The sequence below is a fragment of the Panthera uncia genome, assembly GCF_023721935.1.
Source record: "Panthera uncia isolate 11264 chromosome B3 unlocalized genomic scaffold, Puncia_PCG_1.0 HiC_scaffold_1, whole genome shotgun sequence".
In the NCBI taxonomy this organism is placed as follows: Eukaryota; Metazoa; Chordata; class Mammalia; order Carnivora; family Felidae; genus Panthera; species Panthera uncia.
In genome coordinates this window covers 106,546,094-106,567,040 of record NW_026057582.1, presented here as the reverse complement: position 1 = coordinate 106,567,040, position 20,947 = coordinate 106,546,094, and the positions used below count along the sequence as shown (strand labels likewise).

Sequence of the window (20,947 nt, the reverse complement as noted above, 5' to 3'; positions counted from 1 at the left end):
TGGGGAGCTCAGCAGACCTGCTTGGAGGTGATGAAACATAACACTTGAGAATATAATCTACGGAGACATGGTACTTCAAAGGTCACTGGGGGAGCCTTGAGACACCATCTACTTTAAGTGTCTTGCCTCTTGTCCAAGATCATATATACTTGCACATTACTATACAGTTTGGACAGGACATATTTAGGTCTTGCAGAAATGTGGTTGCATAAAAGAAGAAAGAAGGCAACACTCATCAGGTGTGAGCAGAGATCTCCAGAAGGGATAAAGTCTTTGCCTCTTCTCTCACTTTTATTTCTAATTGTTGCTGCAGGCAGAAAATGGCCCTCCAGAGATGTCCGTGTCCTCATCCCTGGAACCTGTGAATACGTTAGGTTACATGGCAAAGGGGAAATCAAGTTGCAAATGGAATTAAGCTTGCTAATCAGCTGACCTTGAAATAAGGGGATTGCCCTGGATTATTTGGTTAGATCCAATGTAATCACAAAAATTCTTAAAAGTAGAAGAGGGAAACAGGAGAGGAGAGAGTCAGAGAAGGTGTGACCATAGAAGAAAGGCACAGAGAGATGCTTGTTGCTGGTGTTAAAGACGGAAGAAGGAGGCCAACGGCTCTCTTCATTCACTCCTTTGTGGGTAGCTTCTAGAAGCTGGAAAGGGGAAGGAAACAGATTCTCCCATAGAGCCTCTAGAATGGAACACATCCTACCAATACCTTGATTTAGCCCCTCTCGGACTTCTGAACAAAGAATTATTACTTTAAGGGAATACTTTTTTATTGTTGAAGCCACTAAGCTCGTGGGAACTTGTTAGAGAGTGACAGGAAACGAATACGTTGCCTCCCTTTCAACTTTTATAAAATGGGTTCTCTGATCTGGAGAATTTGGGGGAGATCAGAGAATGGTGAGTGGGACCTCTAGCCTTTTCTGGGTCCTCATCAGCGCAGGAGGCAACAGCACTGGCATAACGGGGAACTCTCTCTTCCTTATCACTTTAGAGAGGGACCCAGCCTCCTTCCTTATGGCCATCCTCTTTGACAGAGTGTTCCGTCATTTCTCAAAATGTTATGCCTCTGCTTCACTCCAGAGGAGAATACCTGAGAGACACCTCTTTGAAGTTACCCGACTACTTTTGGTCTATTGAGCCAAGGACGCTCATCAATGGTTCCTGGCCATCAGCCCTCCACCTTCACCCCTTCATTTGTCTCCTCTCCCTTCCCTATCCCCACTCCCGCACAAACTCCTATCAGATGATGCTAATGGCCTCTTTGCACCCAGGGAACTGGCTCTGCTGGAGTTGGCCTTTCTTCCACAGAAACCACAGAAACCCATGAGTGAGGCCGTGCTCAGTGACTGTGCCTCCTTGGGACCGGTGTGTGCCTCTGACAGGCCTCTACTGTTACGTTAGAGCACATACTCTTGAACAGCCTGCTTATCACCCTGTGGTTGACTCCTAGTTCCTTTTGTCTCCAAGACATATTCCTTCCAGGGTCCCCGAGGCAGAGAAGGGGTTAGCAATGGACTTCTAGTTACCAAGTCGTCATTTATCTAATCACCCTGGCCTGAGATGGTAGTCAGCCGTGCCTCAATTTGATGGACTGGAGCAGAAGTTCTCAACCTTTTCCCCATTTTGAAACACGTGCTGTGTGATGTTCACATGCATCACACACTCCTACAGGCATATATCAGGTGACAACAGCAATAGCGATAACTCCATCCCTTTCTCTTCCATTCAAGAAAGCATACTTGGATGCGAGCTGAGCAAAAGTGACATTGTTATAGAGGTAGTCCTGAATTACTCCAATTCATAAAGAAAAGTTAACATCCAGCTTTGGTAGTCTAACTGTAAAAATTTCAGGGAACATGTGACATATGTCACAATCAATTATCCATTAGCAGACTGCAGTCATCCAGAGAAATGTGATCTAGACATTATGGTTATACCCAGGTTTTAATTACTTGTGTAAGTGTGAGAGCACAAGCTACTGAGATAAGAGATTAACGTACAGTGAGAGCCTAGCTGGTTATTTATGTATGTATGTAGTATATCCAGTGCCAGATTGATGAAAATAAAACTGAGCATTGTCTTGGGGGGACCGCTAAGGGGGATTAGGTAATTTTGTGATGGTGACATAGAAAACATAGGAGGTGCTTAAATATTTGTTGAGTGTCGAAAACATTCTCAAACTAACCTGGCCAGATGGATTCTGTGTGGTTCTGAAAGTCTCCTGTTTAAAAGAGTGAAGACTTTCTCTTGTTCGAACTTTTTATCAACGGCTTTATCAGTGGAGGGCCAGCATTGCATGCAGCTAAAGCCAGTGATGTCCAAAGCCTGGTCTAGCGACCATGGAAGGTCTTGAGACCCTTTCAGTGGTTCTGGAAGGTCAAAACTATTTTCCAAATAATACTGAGATGATGGTTACCTTGTTCAGTCTTGTCCTCTCACAAAATACAAAAAAAGTATTGATACAATTTCAAATTCCACATTGTAACTCACATAAAAATTGCCATTCACTGTTGAGTTTTGGTATAAAATCAAAGCAGAATATACACAATTATCTGAAAAGGCTATAAAACATATAAAATAGTCTTCCCTTTTCCAAATACTTATCTGCGTAGGGCCAGATTTTCTTCATATGCTTCAGTCAAAACAACATATTGCAACAGATGAATACAGAAATAGATATGAGAATCCAACTATGTTCTATTAAGAGATTTGCAAACTTGTTAACTAGTGCAACTCTTCTCATTGAGTTTTTTTGTTTGGGAAAATAAAGGCTTTGTTTAACAAAATTATGTTATTTAGGTTACATTGGTGATGGATTTCTTATTGTTACTTGAAAGTAAATTAAATATTTTTAAATATTCTCAGTCTTGGTTTCTAGTGTGGTATTGATGCATATAACCTATGTAACCAGTGCTTTTTAGGGCTCTCAATACTTGTTACGAGTGTAAGTTTGAGGGCTGCTGAGCAAACATTTTAATATTTTTTTCATGAGAATGAAGGCAATGGCAAAGAGTATAGTTTTATCTTAGTATATACAAGACTCTTTTCAGAGCATATCCTAATAGTACTCCATTTCACGAAAAGCTCATGAGCTAGTGTTACTGACTGACACTCAGTTCAATGCTGTTTCTGTACTTCACGTACAACATCAGATAGCTCAAGGCCAACTGTGTGATTTAATATTACAGGGTCACGGGGCCAACTCTGGTCCAACCAATGAATGAGTGTTGATTTGGATTAGTTGGATGAATACCATGTGTTTTCATTTTAATTCAGGCTGTAAAGGAATTTTGAAAGTCTAAATGTACTTTGTTCCTGATCTCAAACGCTGTGTGTATTTTGGCGAACTTCTATCTGGGAGATCTCGGCAGTACACCTGTGTCAAGCACCTACTGTAGCAATTCCATAGCTGAACTGTGGTTCCCATAACTACCTGCCAAAATATACATTGAAGACCATGAAGATTTGATTGAAAGTCCTAATTTCCTAGCCCTGAGGTGAAAGGAGCAGAGCCTATCATGTCTTTGAGGTGTCCACTCAAAAAAAAAAAAAACCTCAAGAAACTAGAAGGACGCCAATGTGCTTGGAGGCATAGTAAAAATGTGATTTCAGCTATAATGCTCTTAGCTGTGGTCCTCTACCCTGCCCCTGTTCACAAAAGGAAGTGACCCCTAGTTCTTGTCTTTCGATAGAAGGGAGTGGAGTTAGGGATCTACTGTCTCATGACAATTTGGGGTAGGGTCAGTTGTACACAAAAGTAAGTTCTATCTTTTAGGCTTCCATGACAGTGCAGATCAGCAGAAAGATGTTGTTTTTTCACGAGACTCACAAAAACAGAATCCACAACTTTATGGAAGGGGAGTATCTCGGAGACCACGAATTGTGTTTGCTCCAAGGATACATTGCTGAAGTGATTCACAGAGAGGAAAAAACGAAGCTGAACTATATAGATTCCTTTTAGCCATTAAATCACTTGGCGATGAAATAAAAGATTACATAGAGAAAAGAGAAAAATCCCACCTCAATAATTCCCTATTTTTCTTTTAAAGGAGGGAGAGAAGTGAGAGAGGAAAATCATCACGGGGGGGTTTACTTGGCTGGAGGTGCCTCATACCTGCTCACGGCATCAGAGCTGCAGACGTGGCACATCTCATTTAATGTCAATAGATTTTAAAATGCCACTGAGTTTAAGTGTAGCACCAAATGATACACTGTAATAAAGGAGCACAGGGGTTAAATTAAAAGTGGAGGAAGTAACTCAGCCAAAGAAACTGGAAGCAGAATTAGTTTGTAGGTTTTATTTAGACCTCTGATTTTTCTAGAGGAATTAGGATTCTTTGTTGCAGTTCTTTCTCATTTGACAGATAGATTTTGCTTAAAATAGACCCTAGTATTCTATTCCTGCTGTAAACCATAGTAGATTATTTTGTTATATTATTGTATTTCATTGTATTTCATTAATAAAAATGATAAAAATATCTAATATCCAATTAAGAGATTAGCCTATATTCTATGGAAAGACTGAGGTGTTGTGTTTTTTTTTTTATCATCTTAGGAAATTACAAGGCTGATCAGTTTCTCCGGACAGTTAACCAACAGCATCCCACCTCTCCTGTCTGTTAAAAATAGCTAAAACTTTTTGTTACATCTAGGAATACTACTCAAAGTATAGAACAGTCGATTAAGTTTTATTATTTATGTATTTATTTAAGATTATTTATTTATTTATTTATTTGAGAGAGAGAAAGAGAGAGTGAATGCGAGAGGGAGAGGGACAGAGTGGCAGGGAGAGACAGAATCTTGAGCAGGCTCCATGCCCAACTCAGGGCTTCATGTCACCACCACGAGATCATGATCTGAGCCGAAATCAAGAGTCGGATGCTTAACTGACTGAGCCACCCAGGTGCCCCTATTTCTTTACTTATTTTTAAAGATTTTATTTTTAAGTAATCTCTACACCCAATGTGGGCCTCGAACTCATGAGTCCGAGATCAAGAGTTGCATATTCTTCCAACTGAGACTGCTAAGCACCCCTCAATCAAATTTCTTAGCTCCTCCTTTCAAAGGGGTTACTCTGCAATATGTAATTATCTTAATGTTCATATTATCAAGCCACAGACTTGAAAATACTTGATAAATATTTTGTGGTCAAAAACATTACTGAAAGGCCGGCCTTCATGTGATCACTGGTTTGGAGAATGCAATTATTCTTGTGGGTGCAAAACTGCATAAACAACCAAATGCTTATAACTGCAATGTACTGTACAGTGATCAGCTACTAATATTTAATTTTGAGGGTTCAAACAAGTTAGTGCAACCCCAAGTGGCTAGCAACACGGTGTAATTATTTCTAGGGCTAACACTACACCAGAATTGATTGCAAATTTCCTATGGAAAGAGCAAAAGGGGACAAGGCTGTAACTTGTGTTAAATGCCTACCTGAATCTTATATGCCTACCAACTGATTTTGACTAGTGATTCCCTCCCAACACTGAAAACAAAATTACTACATTGAATAGATTTGGTAGAGGGGCATGTGTTTAGAGAAAAATGGTCTTCACTTTTATTTACTTTTGTTTTCATGAACTGTATAGGTAAGTCCTTGGAGCAGGAGACAAAGTGGCCATGTTGCAACTAGCTAAAATCTTCAAGTATTCACAGGGAGAGTGGGGTTCACAAAAATGTACACCATAATCATTCTAAACCTTCTAAAGAAAGGTTTGAGAATTACATCTGTGGAATAAGTTCAAAGTGACAGGTTAACGTTATTTAAACTTAACTTAATAGCCACAGGTCATTTTATAAAACCTAAAGCATTAAATGTAGAAACAAATACTATTTGATCAGAGCCCAAGTATTCTTCTCATGTGAAAGTGTGTGATTGGGCCTTTTAAATGCTTAGTTGAAAAAAATATATGTGATTGTTCTTATCTCTCAGAAGATGCATGATTAGCATTTTTTTTAAATGGGTTATTGGGGCGCCTGGATGGCTCAGCCGGTTAAGCATCAGACTCTTGATTTCGGCTCAGGTCATGGTCTCATGGTTCGTGGACTGGGGCCCCACACTGGGCTCTATGCTGACAGCATGGAGCCTGCTTGGGTTTCTCTCTCCCTCTCTCTCTGCCCCTCCCCTGCTTGCACCCTGTCTTTCAAAAATAAATAAATAAACATTATTCTATTTTTTGACATTTTATTTATTTTTGATAGACAGAGAGAGAGAAAGCACGTATGGGGAGGGGCAGAGAGAGAGGGAGACACAGAATCTGAAGCAGGCTCCAGGCTCTGAGCTGCCAGCACAGAGTCTGATGCAGGGCTTGAACTCACCAACTGCAAGATCATGCCCTGAGCTGAAAGCTGGATGCTTAATCGACTCAGCCACCAAGGAGCCCCAATAAATAAACTTTTTTTTTTAAATTTTTTTTTAAATGTTTATTTATTTTTGAGACAGAGAGAGACAGAGCATGAACGGGGGAGGGGCAGAGAGAGAGGGAGACACAGAATCGGAAACAGGCTCCAGGCTCTGAGCCATCAGCCCAGAGCCTGACGCGGGGCTCAAACTCACAGACCATGATATCATGACCTGAGCACAGAGCCCGACGCGGGGCTCGAACTCACGGACTGCGAGATCGTGACCTGAGCTGAAGTCGGACGCTTAACCGACTGAGCCACCCAGGCGCCCCATAAATAAACTTTAAAATGGGTTATTCTGTTTGGTGCTTCAGCTCAGGTCATGATCTCGTGGCTCATGAGTTCAAGCCCCATATTGGGCTCTGTGCTGACAGCTCATGGAGTCTGCTTCGGATTCTGTGTCTCCCTCTCTCTCTGTCCCCTCCCACCCCTTCAATGCTCTGTGTCCGTCTCTCTCTCTCTCTCTCAAAAATAAATAAAAACATTCAAAAAAAAGTTTTAAAAAATGGGTTATGTTGTTAACAAACAAAAATTACTATAATAGGAAAGACTTTCAGATTTATTATGTGTTTATTTAAACTGAGAATATGTCTTCTAGAAGAAAACTAGTTTTTTATTTTATTTTTTTTTTACATTTATTTATTTTTGAGAGAGAAAGAGACAGAGCGTGAGCAGGGGAGGGACAGAGAGAGAGGGAGACACAGAATCTGAAGCAGCTCCAGGCTCTGAGCTGTCAGCACAGAGCCTGACACGGGGCTCGAACCCACAAATTGGGAGATCATGACCTGAGCTGAAGTCGCTGTAGTTTCAGGCACCCTGAAAGCTAGTTTTAATATCATATCTAAAATAATGCAATTCAAGTTTTTGACTAGGTTATTTTCTACCTAATCTATATGCAGCAAACCCTTTTGGAGTTTTAAAATGTTTTCATTTAAAATTATTTTTTATTACCCAGTTTAGATTATTGCTCATTATTTTCAAAATTTTACCTCTTTGGATGAAGGCTCTTTTCTATCAGACTTCTCTGCAGGGCTGATTGCATCGGGGTTTTGAAGGGTCAGAGGTGGAGGGAAGGAGTTTGTGGAAATCGTGACTGTAATACCTTCATGCTATCAACATTGCAAAGTAGGCGGCTTGTTCTATTTCTCGGGGTTTTTTAAAGTGTATTTATTTATTTCGAGAGAGAGAGAGAGGGAGAGCACATGTGTGCGAGCTGGGGAGGGCACAGAGAGAAGGAGACAGAGAATCCTAAGCAGGCTGTGTGCCGTCAGCACAGAGCCCCATGTGGGGCTTGGTCCCACAAACCATGAGATCATGACCTGAACAGAAAGCAGGAATCACATGCTCAACCAACTGAGCCATCCATGGGCCCTTATTTCTGGTTTTGAATAAAACAGAAACTACAACAAAATTTCCCACGTAATATCAGGTCAGGTCCACAATTGCAGAAGCGAAAGGCTCTTGCACCTTATTCCAAGGACTCAAGTCTGTTGATTGTGTCTGCAATTAGCCTCTCTGGTTGTAATCGGTTACAAGTGCAATTTCTGAGTGTGGACTAATTTTGTGTGCAAAACTAGTCCCACCAAAACAAAAGCCCAAGTTGGAATGAAATTCAGATCTGTTTTACCTCACTTACATCCTGAGGAGGAACTAATTTCTTCTGCGAGCCATAAAAAGACCCAAACTACAAGACTGTGCAACTGAAGTACCTTCTGAACTTTTCTGGGAGTACTTAGATGTAAGTACTCTAGATTCTAGGAAAGTTTGCATTGCTTTATTACTACTAATATTTCACTAAGTTAAAAGATAATTATATTTATATAATAATTAAAAAAATTTTTTTTGCTTTTTGTATTACTGTTAGAATGTGTTAAATGCTCTATACTGTACATAGGTACACAAACACATATACTCACACAGGAGCACAAATAAATTACAACCTAGAATTCTACTACAATAGATTACTTAATGCATCGCTCTACTTAAAAGGCCTTAACAAAGAGCCAGTAGTATATAAGATGCAGATGTGATGAGTTTTGCTGTTTGTCAAAACTCCCAAGTCCGCTTAGGACATTTGGCCTCACCCAGGAAATTTTTAACACACCAGGTAGGTTAAAAAGCAAAACAAAACAAAAATAAGGAGGCAGACCACCCCACACCTTTTGACAGCAGCTCATGTTTTAAAGGAACTTCCTGTGCAGATTTCTGAGATTCCCAATGTCATTTTGGCATACCTATTTTACCACTGTGTTGCAGACAACAGCTTTTAAGTTCCCCAATTCATAAATGTAATTAAATAATTACATTAGTGCTAATTAACATGAAACTGCAGATTATTTAAGCGCAAAAAACACTATTCAACTTCTTAATTATTCTTGTTCACACAGCATTTCCTTTTGCTCAGGCGCCCTAGGTGCAAATAAAGCATCCCATCTGCTCGTAATTAGAACTAAATAATTTCAGAGAATGTAGCTTATCATTTTGACTGCACATTTGATTAAAAACAGTGTACAAGCAATATCCTGGCTTATTGGCGTAACAGCAACAACACACGCAAGCCTGTGTTCTTCTATCATTAAAGAAGATCGAAAACATTATCTGTTATTTCAGGGGGAAAAAATACAACTTTTTAGTTCATTTCATACAGATGAAAGCGAATTACAGCAAATCACCTCTCCACTGAATAGCAGCCCCCACATAATGACTTTATTTGCTTAATCCCCAAATTAAACGCCGTTTCGAGCGAGGGCCCTGTGTTATTACTCTCATCATGTCGAGAACATTTTCCTGCCGAGACCAATTTGAATAAAACAAGGGGCCTTCCTTGAACTCAATCAAGGAGCCATAATGTGGTGGGTAATAGAGGTTGCTGATAGATTTGCAGGCAAAAGTGTTATACCTAATGATGGGATATGGATAATAGTCCTCCTGGAGGTCCTGATGCGATTCCAGTTGGCTGCCAGATGCTAAAAATCAAGAAGAGCATTGATCAGTGACAGGAAGCTGTAGTGGATTCATCTAGTCAAACTTCAGCTGTTTTTCCACTGTACAGTTAAGCCAGGCATAAATTATATTAATTGATTTAATTACATACTTAAAACATCTTCCCCAATTAATTTAATTAGGTGGCTACATGATGCTACTGGCAGGGGAAGATTAGAGGCAGCTCACTTAATTAACAGAATATGAATGAAAAAAAGAGAAAGCAAACATAAATGAAATTGTGAGCACTAATTAAAAGGCTGTCTGCAAACTTAAATACTTTCTGACAAAGTGGTGACAGCAATGTAGACAAGAGAGGATTTTTTTTTTTTTCCTAGCAAATTAAAGTGCCAGAAGGTATATATAGGGAGAAAAGGTAGTACAGTTAAAACATTGATTTTCTGACAGAACTACCATGGTCAAAGTGAAGGGACTTTTCTTCTATAGAAAAAAATGCAATAGATTTTACAGGTGCAAAAGCCAGATTCCTGGTTAGGGCTAAAATATGATGTACAAACACACGTAGGGTTTGTGCATCATTCATGGGGAGGAGCGGAAGGCGAGAGAGAGGCTGAGGGGGAGGGTAGTTGGAGAGAGAAAGGGAAGATGAAGAGACAACTTACTGCAATCGCTCAAGCAAGAAATGTTTAGAAAAAGAGGTCTGCCTTAACAGCTGGCAGCCTTGTGTACCTTGGCTCGAATACGGAAATTCTCCAGGTGTCTTTCACGTGATTCCTGCAGGATCTTCTTCACTCGGGTCTTATGGCAATGTAAGAGCCACGCGATGGCAATCACACCTGAAGCCCACTTCTGCTGGCGATAAATGAAGAAAATTTGTCTCGCTTTGAAGCATTTCCATGTGGCTTGGATCTTGATGGCAGCCTCTGATTTTCCATCTTGGCCCTTGTACCTTTGGCCCGGAAGATTTAACATCATTTGGATGTGAACTGGGTTCTCTACCAGTGAGAGAAAGTCATATCTGGTAAGTTTATTCTTCAGCTCAAACTCTGGAAGGAAGGCTACCAAATTGTTTCCTTTTATTTTAACTTCTGGTATTGCATAGTCCCTGAGAAACTTCTCGATGTGTTCCAAGAGAGAAAAAATACTTCCCCAGGATAAATTAAAATGTTCCTTGAATGCTGAGAAGTCCGGGGCTGTCCTGTCTATGACACCATTAGAAATAGAGAAGTCGTACTCCCATGGTGATTGCACAGCTCTAGAAGGTATTGTGACTTTCATGGCCTGTAGAAGGAAAGCGTCACCAGAGATGAAATATAATTGTGACCTTTTCAAATGAGTTGTCAAGACACACACTGTCACATCGTCATTCATTACTCAATGCTAGGAAGAGATGGATCCTAGTTTTGACTTACAAACGTCATAATAGGAAAGTCTGGCCAGGATTTTTCATGAAACTCATCAACAGAAGAATATCTTAGAGGTTACTCAAAGCTATTAAATTTTTTGGGACACCTGGGTGGCTCAGTCGGTTAAGCATCTGACTTTGGCTCAGGTCATGATCTCGCGGTTTGTGCGTTTGAGCCCCGCGTCGGGCTCTGTGCTGACAGCTCAGAGCCTGGAGCCTGCTTCAGATTCTGTGTCTTCCTCTCTCTCTGGCCCTCCCCTACTCATTCTCTCTCTCTCTCTCTCTGTCTCTCAAAAAAATAAACATTAACTTTTTTTTAAAGCTATTAAGTTTTTTATACAAGTGTTACAAAATTGTTTAAGGAAACCGATCATATAAAAGTTATGCATTTAGTTTACTTTGATATGGTCAGCCAACCCATAGTCTCTGCGATTTACATTTTGTACACATTCATGAGTGGAATCATATTCCTGCTTTCTTGTTCGTCTGTTATCCACCAGTCCTGAAAAGCAGGGTGGAATCTTTCTTTGCAGTCTTGACTATAACTTCAAATGTGTGCATCAAGCTGTCCTGCCTCTTCTGACTTTCTAACGGGTCGTCACTTTCCAACATTTACAGATTTACAGTTCTTTTGCCACCTTCTGTTAGGATCCAGGAGGGTTTTTTTTTTTTTTTTTTTTTTTTTTTTACAAGGAGTGTTATGCTGTGTGTGTTCACCCTTGCCACTCTCTAGGTTTCTCTTGACATTTGTTCTTTTCTACTTAAATCTCGTATCTTCTTAGGGACATACCTGGAGTTGTCCCCAGGTAGAGAGAATCTGAAATCTCATAACAAAACTAAGGAAGACTTTGGTTTTTCATTTTGCTCCCATCTGTACTGATTGAAATTTTAAGTCATGTAAACATACTACATTTACTTCTGAATGTCAAGAGGGTTCTCTAAGAATGGGGTCATGGACAGTTTTTTTCCTTATACTTTTCTGCATGAAAAAACTGAATAGATGTGATTGAAAATAAAATCCGAAGAGGTTTGGGTGACAACAGTGATATATGTCACACGTATCCCTCAAAAAAATAAAGAAAAGGAAATTTTGGTTGTGTCTGTGTCCAGTGTGAAATCACTATATTTCATCATTGAAACCTGTTGCATTAGAAAAACAGACACTCTGCCCTATGGTCTAAATGTTCCTAATGGTCTGGGAGGGGGAAGAGTGGGCATAGATATTTCAGGCTCTGCCTTCTCCTCTGTAAGCCAGGTATCAACTTACTGTGCTGATTGCTTCTTGCTTAGGGATTTAAGGAATAGATTGTCTTCAATATGTCACCATTTACCAATCTTTACCAAATTGTAGGATTATATTGTTCTCTGCATTTTGAAGAGTTTTTAGAGAACTCAAAGAAAAAAAAAAAGACCCGAGTAATTAATCAGTAACCATTATGTCACAGCACTGTGTTGAGTATAACTGTTAGATTGTTCATGCTTTGTCTCTACTAAACAAATGTTAATTGGTATCAATTAACAAAGTCAAGGCAGAAAGCTATCTAAAAGAAGCCAAGAGATCATTTATAGTAGTAGCACAATAAACAAACACAATTTTTTTTTAAATAAAAGAAACACTTCAAATTCTTTTTCTTTTCTCAGGCAGTGGAATAATTAGACTGCCACCTCAGGTAAAAATGCTGAAAAGCAAGTGTTAAGTCCAAGAGGAGGGATTTCCTTGAACTTTAGAGGCAGACTTTAAATTTTTTTTTAAGTTTATTTATTTATTTTGAGAGAGACAGAGACAGCACTAGTGGGGGAGGGGTAGAGAAAGTGGAAGACAGAATCCCAAGCAGGCTCTGCGATGTCAGCCGAGAGCCCTACACGGGGCTCGAACCCACAAAACCACGAGATCACGACCTGAGCCGAGACCTGAGCCAAAAGCAAGAGTCGGACGCTTAACCGACTGAGCCACCCAGGCGCCCCTAGAGGCAGACTTTAAATGGCAGTGAACTTTTTGCACACTTTTAACTTAAGAGTTGTGACAGGCATAGGAATGATGGAAAAAGTCTTCTAGCCAAGACCCTAGCCCTTTCTGATCTTCTCAAGGCATCAAGAGAGAATGTAAACTGTTTGGTGGATAGAAACGAATTCTTGGATGGGCAAGAGAGAGTTGGAGAAGTAATGCCTTGTGTAGCAGACATCAGCGCTGGCAGGAGAAGTCATGGCAAGTGGCACAGGTTCCAACAGAAATGGCCTGTGGGCACGTTTCTGCCTTCCTTCAAGAATGGGTTCTAATGGTGGGAAGGTTAGAGTCAAGAGAAGAATGGGCATGCTTCATCAGTGACAAACAGACACGGACAGTCATCACAGATGGAAGTGTCTGCAGCTGGCTGGTCCTGCCAGTCACACTTTTGATCCTGTTAACGAGACCCTGAGGCTTCTAGAGGAAATGCAGCTATGGACGGGACAATTGCTCAAGAACCTGGTTTCCTGGGAAATATTAAACCCTTTTTGAAATTCCTTGTCTTTACAGAGACTCATGTGGAATTGGGACCATCGATGAAAATGGAGCAACCTTGGGAGAAGATTCTGAAAGAAGAGGACTCCAGTCTCTCTCAGGCAGTGCCTTCAAATGGTGTAGGTGTGGGGCGTGTATGTACGTCAGCAAATGAGTTTCAGACCTTTTGAAAGAATAGCCCTGGTTTGGGAATGGGGTTACAGAATTGAACAGTGGCTGTTTGAGAACAAAGGGATTATACCTCCCTACCTTCTTGGATGATATTCCAGTAAAGACCTGTTCTCCAAGGAAACACACTCTTGGACATCAAATAGACCACTCAGGCACGGGGAAGCTATGGGTTTGGAGTCAGCTAAAGCATAACTGTAGTACATCTGTCACAGAGAATGCCACACTTGGGAGCACTTCACACTTAGAGCTGGAAAAGACATGTCTCTCAAGAGGAAGGCTTCCCAAATTAAAGCAGTGCATCAGCATTGTGGGATCCATTGAGCAGGTAAAGACAAAGCTGCTTCACAGCCTGCTAGGAATAAGAGCCCTGATTAAAGGTCAGGCCAGCCTTCAGATTCCGGTTTCTTCTGCTATTTTTCCTTTACTATTTATCTCCATGAACTTGTCTGCAATTATCTGTCACCGACCTTCTTTCTCTCCGCCTACCTTCCTTCTTTCTATTCCTTCCTTCTTTTCTTTCCTTCCTCCCACTCTCCCTCCCTTTCTCCCTCCCTTTCTCCCTTTCTCCCTTTTTTTTTTGTTCTTTTTGTTTTTAAGATATGCTGTACTCCCAACATGATGTTACTGAATATCAATGTTGTTTTCCTTCTAGTGGAGATGGCTCTCTGTTATGCCATCCGCATGCTCTCCTGGTCCTTCCTGAGCTCCTGGCCACACCTTCACCAGGGCCCAAACCTGTGGCATTGTTTAGCATCCTGCTCTAACTAACTAAATCGACTAGCTGGGAAATGCTCTTCATCATCTGCAAAGTGTTACTACTAATGAGGTAATTTTGAGAGTTTCTGGAGCAGTAATTTAGGCAGAACTCTGAATTTAAAACAAATGAACAAACAAACAAAACCCAGGAAGGCAAGACGATGATTACATATGCAGGTAAGCTATAAGTGGGAAGCAAAAAAGATAGGCCCAGTATTACCTCCTAAATTTTAGAAATAACTGCCACAATGAAAAACTCTAGGAAAAAAAGGCATGTACTTCTAAGATGAATGTCTTTATGAAAAATGTTCTTTTCACACATGTGGACAGCATGTGGATGCAGGATTAAACCATATCTGAGGATCCCTAAATTAGATATAACCAAGATCTCCTGGTGGTAAATGGTCAAGTATATGGGATAATCCAACATGGATATCATCTTTAGGGAAGGATTTGCCTAGAAGGACAGACTAAAATTGCTTTTGAATCCATAAACTGATGTTCAGTTTCTCCAAAATCAAACATATCCATGATTAATTAGCTTTGGCAGCGCTGTTGTGTGAAAAAGAATAAATTCTTCCTGCCATTAGGGCTCTATTTGAGTGCTTACATTCAGAGTATGAGTGAAGTGACTCTCAGAGATGGAACTTTCATTCTTTCCTGAAAACCAGGGAGGCCATTGGTCTGGCCTGTTCTTTAATAATTGTTAACAGTCTGAAATGTGTTAAGCTTTGTACAAAACAGATATCAGTACCTCAGATTGTCAGCACTATTTGAAAGATATAAATAATATTCAGAGAGAGTAGCTGACCTAATCAGGATTTAGGGATTCAGCATAATTACAGTCCTGAATTTTAGAGCATGAAGGCCTTGCCTTTTTTGTTTGTTTGTTTGTTTGTTTGTTTGTTTTACTCAATAGGCTATTATGGGCTCGGAGAAACGAGCCTTGGCCCTACAGTCTGACTCACCTAGGTTCGAGTCCAAGCTCTGCCGCTGTCTGCTACACATTCCTGGGCAAGTTACCATCTGCTATGGATTGAATGTTTGTGTCTCCATAACATTTGTATGTTGAAGCCCAGTTCTTGGTGTGATGGTGTTTGGAGGTGGGGCCTCTAAAAAATAATTAGGTCATGAAGGTGGAGGCTTCATGATGAGATTAATGCCCTTATAAGAAGAGAGACAAGACAGATGATTTCTCTGTCATGTGAAAATATAGGAAGAAGGTGGCTGTTTGCAGAGCAGGAAGAGGGCCCTCAACACAACCTAACCACACTGGCACCCTAATCTTGCACTTCCAGCCTCCAGAACTTGGAGAAATAAATGTTTGTTGTGTAAGCCCCCCACCTTATGTCATTTTGTTACGGTGGTCCAAGCTACGACAACATCCTCTCTGAATTTAAATGTTTCACATCTCTAAAAATGATAGATCCCTGCAGAGTTGCTGTGAAGATCATAATATGTGTAAAGAGCCTTTCACAGTGTCTTACCTCCAGTCATGTTTAGGTTATTAGTGTGGATGAGGAAACAGGCTCAGAGAGGTTAGGTGATTTGCCCAAGATCACATAACTAGTCACCTTTCCCTTCCCCCATACCATCCATGCCCAAAGCCCTAACTGTCCAGAACGTCCTGTAAGACCCCTTACCAAGCTGTGCTCTCCTTGTTCAACCTTCCTTTTACTACCTCCTTCATCAGAGCTGACCTGGTCTGGACCTGCTATTTCTTTCTTATTTGGAAAGTGGCCTGTTCAACTAACCCCTATGAACATGCTAATGAACCATGGCATGGAAGAAAAGTGAGGGATTTGAAGTGAGAAGACATAGGATCTAGGCTGTTACCACATTACTACACGGCCTTGGGAAGTCACCTCTCCTGTGGGCTGTTTCCATTAGGGGATCATTCAAGGTGCTTCTGATTTTGATACCCTAAGTGTCTCTGACTTAAAGTGATTTTGACACCCTAGGTCTCTCTGACCTATTAATTGGTATGTGTTGTTTAATAAACTCCTGGAGTTAGCAGAGCCAGCAAATTGAAGATATATCTTCAATTGAGTCATTTCATGTACTATAAGAAAGACCTAGGGATTTTTTCCCCTCTATTTTTTAAATAGGAAGCTCTTTCTAGAAATTTACAAACCAGTAGAGGAAGAGCTGTTTACACCAACTATACGTACAGGTGGTCACGGGGAGAGAACCCCAAAGAGTGATATTCCAGTATTTCAGGGTCTGCAAATCCCCCAAAACAGTTCTCAGTTCGTAAGACCTAGAAACTGCATTTAAGCTATAACTGTCAATTAAAAATGAGAGTCAGAGTCCCTAAGCTTTATAAAGAGGATAAAAGGCAAAAACAGAGAATTCACTGAGCAGAGACATACAAAGGGAGAGAATTGTATGTAAAGGCCGCTCGGATGAGTGGCAATTTTCTAGGGCTAATTTCTGCAATCGCTTTGAAAGATATATTTATTCAAACGAGTCTTCCTGAACTCTGAAACACTTTCTGAGGAGAAAAAAATGTTCCTGTGGAACAAAAACACTCAATGGATCAAATTCTGGTTGAAGATCAAACAGAACAAAATCAGGAAGACTTTTTTAAAATAGACGGTGTATATGTCAAATGTGAACTTTCCTTTTCTAGAGACCCATCTCATTTTACTGTTGCATTGATTTCATTTTTTCTGCTACCTTTCTAATATTTTATGAGAGCATGTGACATAGATAAGGACCACTGAGGACAATTATGACTGATGGTTGGAACCTGCCAGGGATATGTACAGGGAACCTGGCAGAAGGGGAATGGAAAGAAGCCTGTGTTCCTATATTCCTGAGAAAAGAACCATCATCATCTTCTCTATGGGTAAAGGAATAAGAGTGAGCCTCCCAAAGGACCTGTGTTATCACCAAAGTAAAGCTTGACATTATAGTTTTCTTGGGAAAAATGTGTACATAGCAAGTCTGGTGATCCCAGATGGCTAAAAGATACTTGCAAAATTCTTATAACACCCCACCTTTTCACATTTGCTAAACCTACATATGTATTCCACTTTATTTTCATTCATAGCACTCATCACTGCCTGACATTATATTAAATATCTGCCTTCCTCACCAGAATATAAGTCCCAAGAGGGCAAAGACTTGGTTTGTTTTGTTCACTGCTGTATCCCCAGTGCCTAGTACACTTCCTGGCACATGGTAAAAGGTGAACAAAGATTAGTGGAAGGAAGGAAGGAAGGAATGAAGGAAGGAAGGAAGGAAGGAAGGAAGGAGTGAATAGTACAATTTAAATTCATAGCCACATGGGCTGGATTTACAGCACAAAACTGTTCTGTGATCATACAAGTTATTTGCAAACTCACAGCTTGAGTTTTGAAACACCAGCAGACCACTTGGATCTGAAAATGTCCATACCCTTGACCAAGAAATGGTCAAGTAGCTTATGGGTTGCCTGGGTGGCTTAGCTGGTTAAGTGTTCAACTCTTGATTTTGGCTCAGGTCATGATGTCAGGGCCATGAGATTGAGCCCCATGTTGGGCTCTATGCTATGCGTGGAGCCTGCTTAAGATTCTGTCTCTCCCTCTCCCTCTACCCTTCCCACTCACGTGCTCTCGCTTCCTCTTTCTCTAAAAAAAAGTAGCTTAAATAGTACAAAGATTTATGTACAAATATGAAAAATGTTCATGGCAGTTTGATTTATAACAGGAAATTTTTAATTGCTTATTAATAACTAAAATAATTATTATAATTAAAATAATTATTATATTAATGATTATAATATAAAATATAAAATACATATATAAATAAAATATAAAATAATTATAATGATATAATATATTATTATATTATATTATTATAATAATATAAATAATGACATTTATAATTTAATATCTAACAATTGGATAATAGCTAAGAAAATTATGGTATATCTTTAAGACAGAATATTATGTAGCCATTAAAAACATTTTATAAAGACTTTTAAGTCATATGTATAAAAGCTTATGATAAATTGTTGGGAGAAAAGAGATAGAGCACAGCTGAATATACTGTATGATACCAATAGTGGGCCAAGCCAAAAATTTAAATAATGCCAAAGGGTTATGGTATTACAGGAAATTTTTTTTTTTGGATACTTTGGCATTTTTTCCCTCCTTTCTGAACTTCCCAAATTTTCTGTGAATGATCAGATCACACTCTCATGAGTGAAAAAGATAAAGTAAAAAAATTAAGATTATTTTGTGGCTTACTGATAACCTAACATTTTTTTCTGGTTCATATAAGTAAAATTGCTAGTCACATGCAATAGCAATGTACATTTAGGTGATGTCATGAAGAGAGGTAAAGACAATTTGTCATTTACTTCTTGCAAGAAAAAAATTGTTTTGCACATAAAGCTGTATAATTTTAATTCACTTTGAAAGTTTCATGCCAAAAATGCATTAAGTGAGGGTGGCAGTTTCTAATGAATCAGACAAAATGGAAATTGTTTTAAAAGATGCCACAGTTTTTGTTTCTGTTTTTGTAATCTTCTTCCTTTCCTTCCTTTAAGAATGTAAATTAAATGAGGTTTCAGGAGGGAAAGTGAATCTAAAAGAGGAAAGAACAGTTCTAGACTTCTTTCTGAATCTCATCTTGTATCTCCAGGCTACAGGGCTCTCTAATTCTTGCCAAAGTATGACCTGCCCTCTCTTTAACCCTTTAGGGCAAGACAAGAAAGGAGACAGGTTTGTGCTGGGCACAAAACCCACCAGGGAGGCACACCGCACTCTTCAAGAAGTAGGCTTATTTGGGGGAGCCTGGGTGGCTCAGTCAGTTAAGCATCCAACTTCCGCTCAGGACATGATCTCACAGTCGGTAAGTTCAGGCCCTGTGTCGGCTTCTGTGCTGACAGCTCAGAGCCTGGGTCCTGCTTCAGATTCTGTGTGTGTGTGTCTCTCTCTCTACTGCCCCTCCCCTGCTCATGCTCTGTCTCTCTCTCTCTCCTCTCTCAAAAACTAAATTAAAAAACATAAAAAAATTTAAATAAAAAAAAGAAGTAGACGTATTTGGAAAAATGTCTATTCATGTCCTCTGCCAGTTTTTAATTGGATTATTTGTGTTTTTTGGGGTGTTGAGTTGTATAAGTTCTTTATATGTTTTGCATATTAACCCCTTATTGGATATATCATTTGCAAATATTTTATCCCATTCAATAGGTTGCCTTTTTTGTTTTGTTGATGGTTTCCTTTGCTGTGCAGAAGCTTTTTATTTTGTTGTAGTCACAATAGTTTAATTTTGTTTTTGTTCCCCTTGCCAGAGGAGACCTATATCTAGAAAAATGTTTCCACAGCCAGTGTCAAATAAATTACTACCTAGGTTTTCTTCTAGAAGACATCCAGATAGCCAGCAGACATATGAAAAGATGCTCAGCATCACTAATTATCAGGGAAATGCAAATCAAAACCACAATGAGATATCACCTCACACCTGTCAGAATGACTAAAATTAAAAAAAAAAAAAACCATAAGAAATAACAGTGTTGGCAAGGATGTGGAGAAAAAGGAACCCTCTTGCACTGTTGGTGGGAATGCAAATTGGTAGAGCCACTGTGGAAAACGGTATGGAATTTCCTCAAAAATATTAAAAATAGAATTACCATATGATACTGTGTATTCACCCAAAGAAATGAATGGAATATTCATACACACAATGGAATATTCATATTCACACACAATGGAATATTACTTAACCATAAGAAAGAATCTTGCCATTTGCAATGATGTGTACAGATCTAGAGGGTGTAATGTCAAACAGAGAAAGACAAATACCATATAATTTCACTCATATATGCAATTTAAGAAACAAATGAACCAACGAAGAAAAGAGACAAAAAAACCCCACCAGACTCTTAAATATAGAGAACTGATGGTTATTAGAGGGGAGGTTTGTGGGGGGATGGGTGAAATAGATGAAGGGGATTAAAAGTACCCATGTGATGAGCACTGGGTAATGGATACACTGGTTGAATCACTATATTGTATGCCTGAAACTAACTTAACACTGTATGTTAATTACACTTCAATAAAAATAAAAAAAGAAGTAGGCTTATTTCTTTTAGTAGATAGGGCACATTAAACCTAAAGCTGCTCCTAGATACCCCCCACCCCCCGCTGGTTTTCAGAGTATATATTTTTAAACTTGAAACACTTTGTTCAGAAACCATATAATCTGATGCTAAACAGGTACACACTTAGCACAGCTGCTGTGGTGTGCGAGGCCTGGAGCCCCACCTATTGGGCACTTCGGCCTCTCTCCTTTTCCTGGGGGTCTTGGATTGAGTGTTATGGGGATATGGAAGTTCTGTAGAAAATGAATCTGGTCTAATCCCTTCCTTATACAGATGGGGGAAGTGAGACTAGAGGGGTGGTGTCACTGTAACACATGTTGCCTGATTAAAATAGTTCAGCTGACTCACCTGTAAAATAATCACAGTTTTTTAACATAAGGATCAAGGGCATGTGTTGGAGAGATACTAAAGAGAGTAATAATGTAACAACAGGACCCCAAAATTGACATTAAAAGGTTATCCCCCAAACCTATTCTTTCTATATCAAAGGTGATTTTACAGCAGAGGTATGACTTATGAAATAGGATTTTCCTTTCCTTTTTCTTCTTTAATTTGGAAAAAGTTTTGAAAATACAGAAAAGTACAGAGAATAAAATAAAAAACTACCATGGGCAGTTGTTAATCTTTTGTCTTCTTTGCTTTGTGTATAACATATACTGTTATCTAT

At 39.6% G+C, this 20,947-nt stretch overlaps 1 protein-coding gene across 3 annotated transcripts in view; it reads right to left on the bottom strand.

Annotated features, from left to right (window-relative positions):
* Positions 1-20,947, bottom strand: part of IQCH (IQ motif containing H) — a 209,745-nt gene that overhangs the window by 89,597 nt on the left and 99,201 nt on the right. For all 3 annotated transcript variants that reach the window (XM_049613798.1, XM_049613799.1, XM_049613800.1), the window contains exons 10-11: positions 10,084-10,635; positions 9,311-9,377 (exon numbers count right to left, since the gene is read on the bottom strand). In XM_049613798.1, the coding sequence (XP_049469755.1) occupies positions 9,311-9,377; positions 10,084-10,635 (619 nt within the window). The remainder of the gene's footprint in view (positions 1-9,310; positions 9,378-10,083; positions 10,636-20,947) is intronic.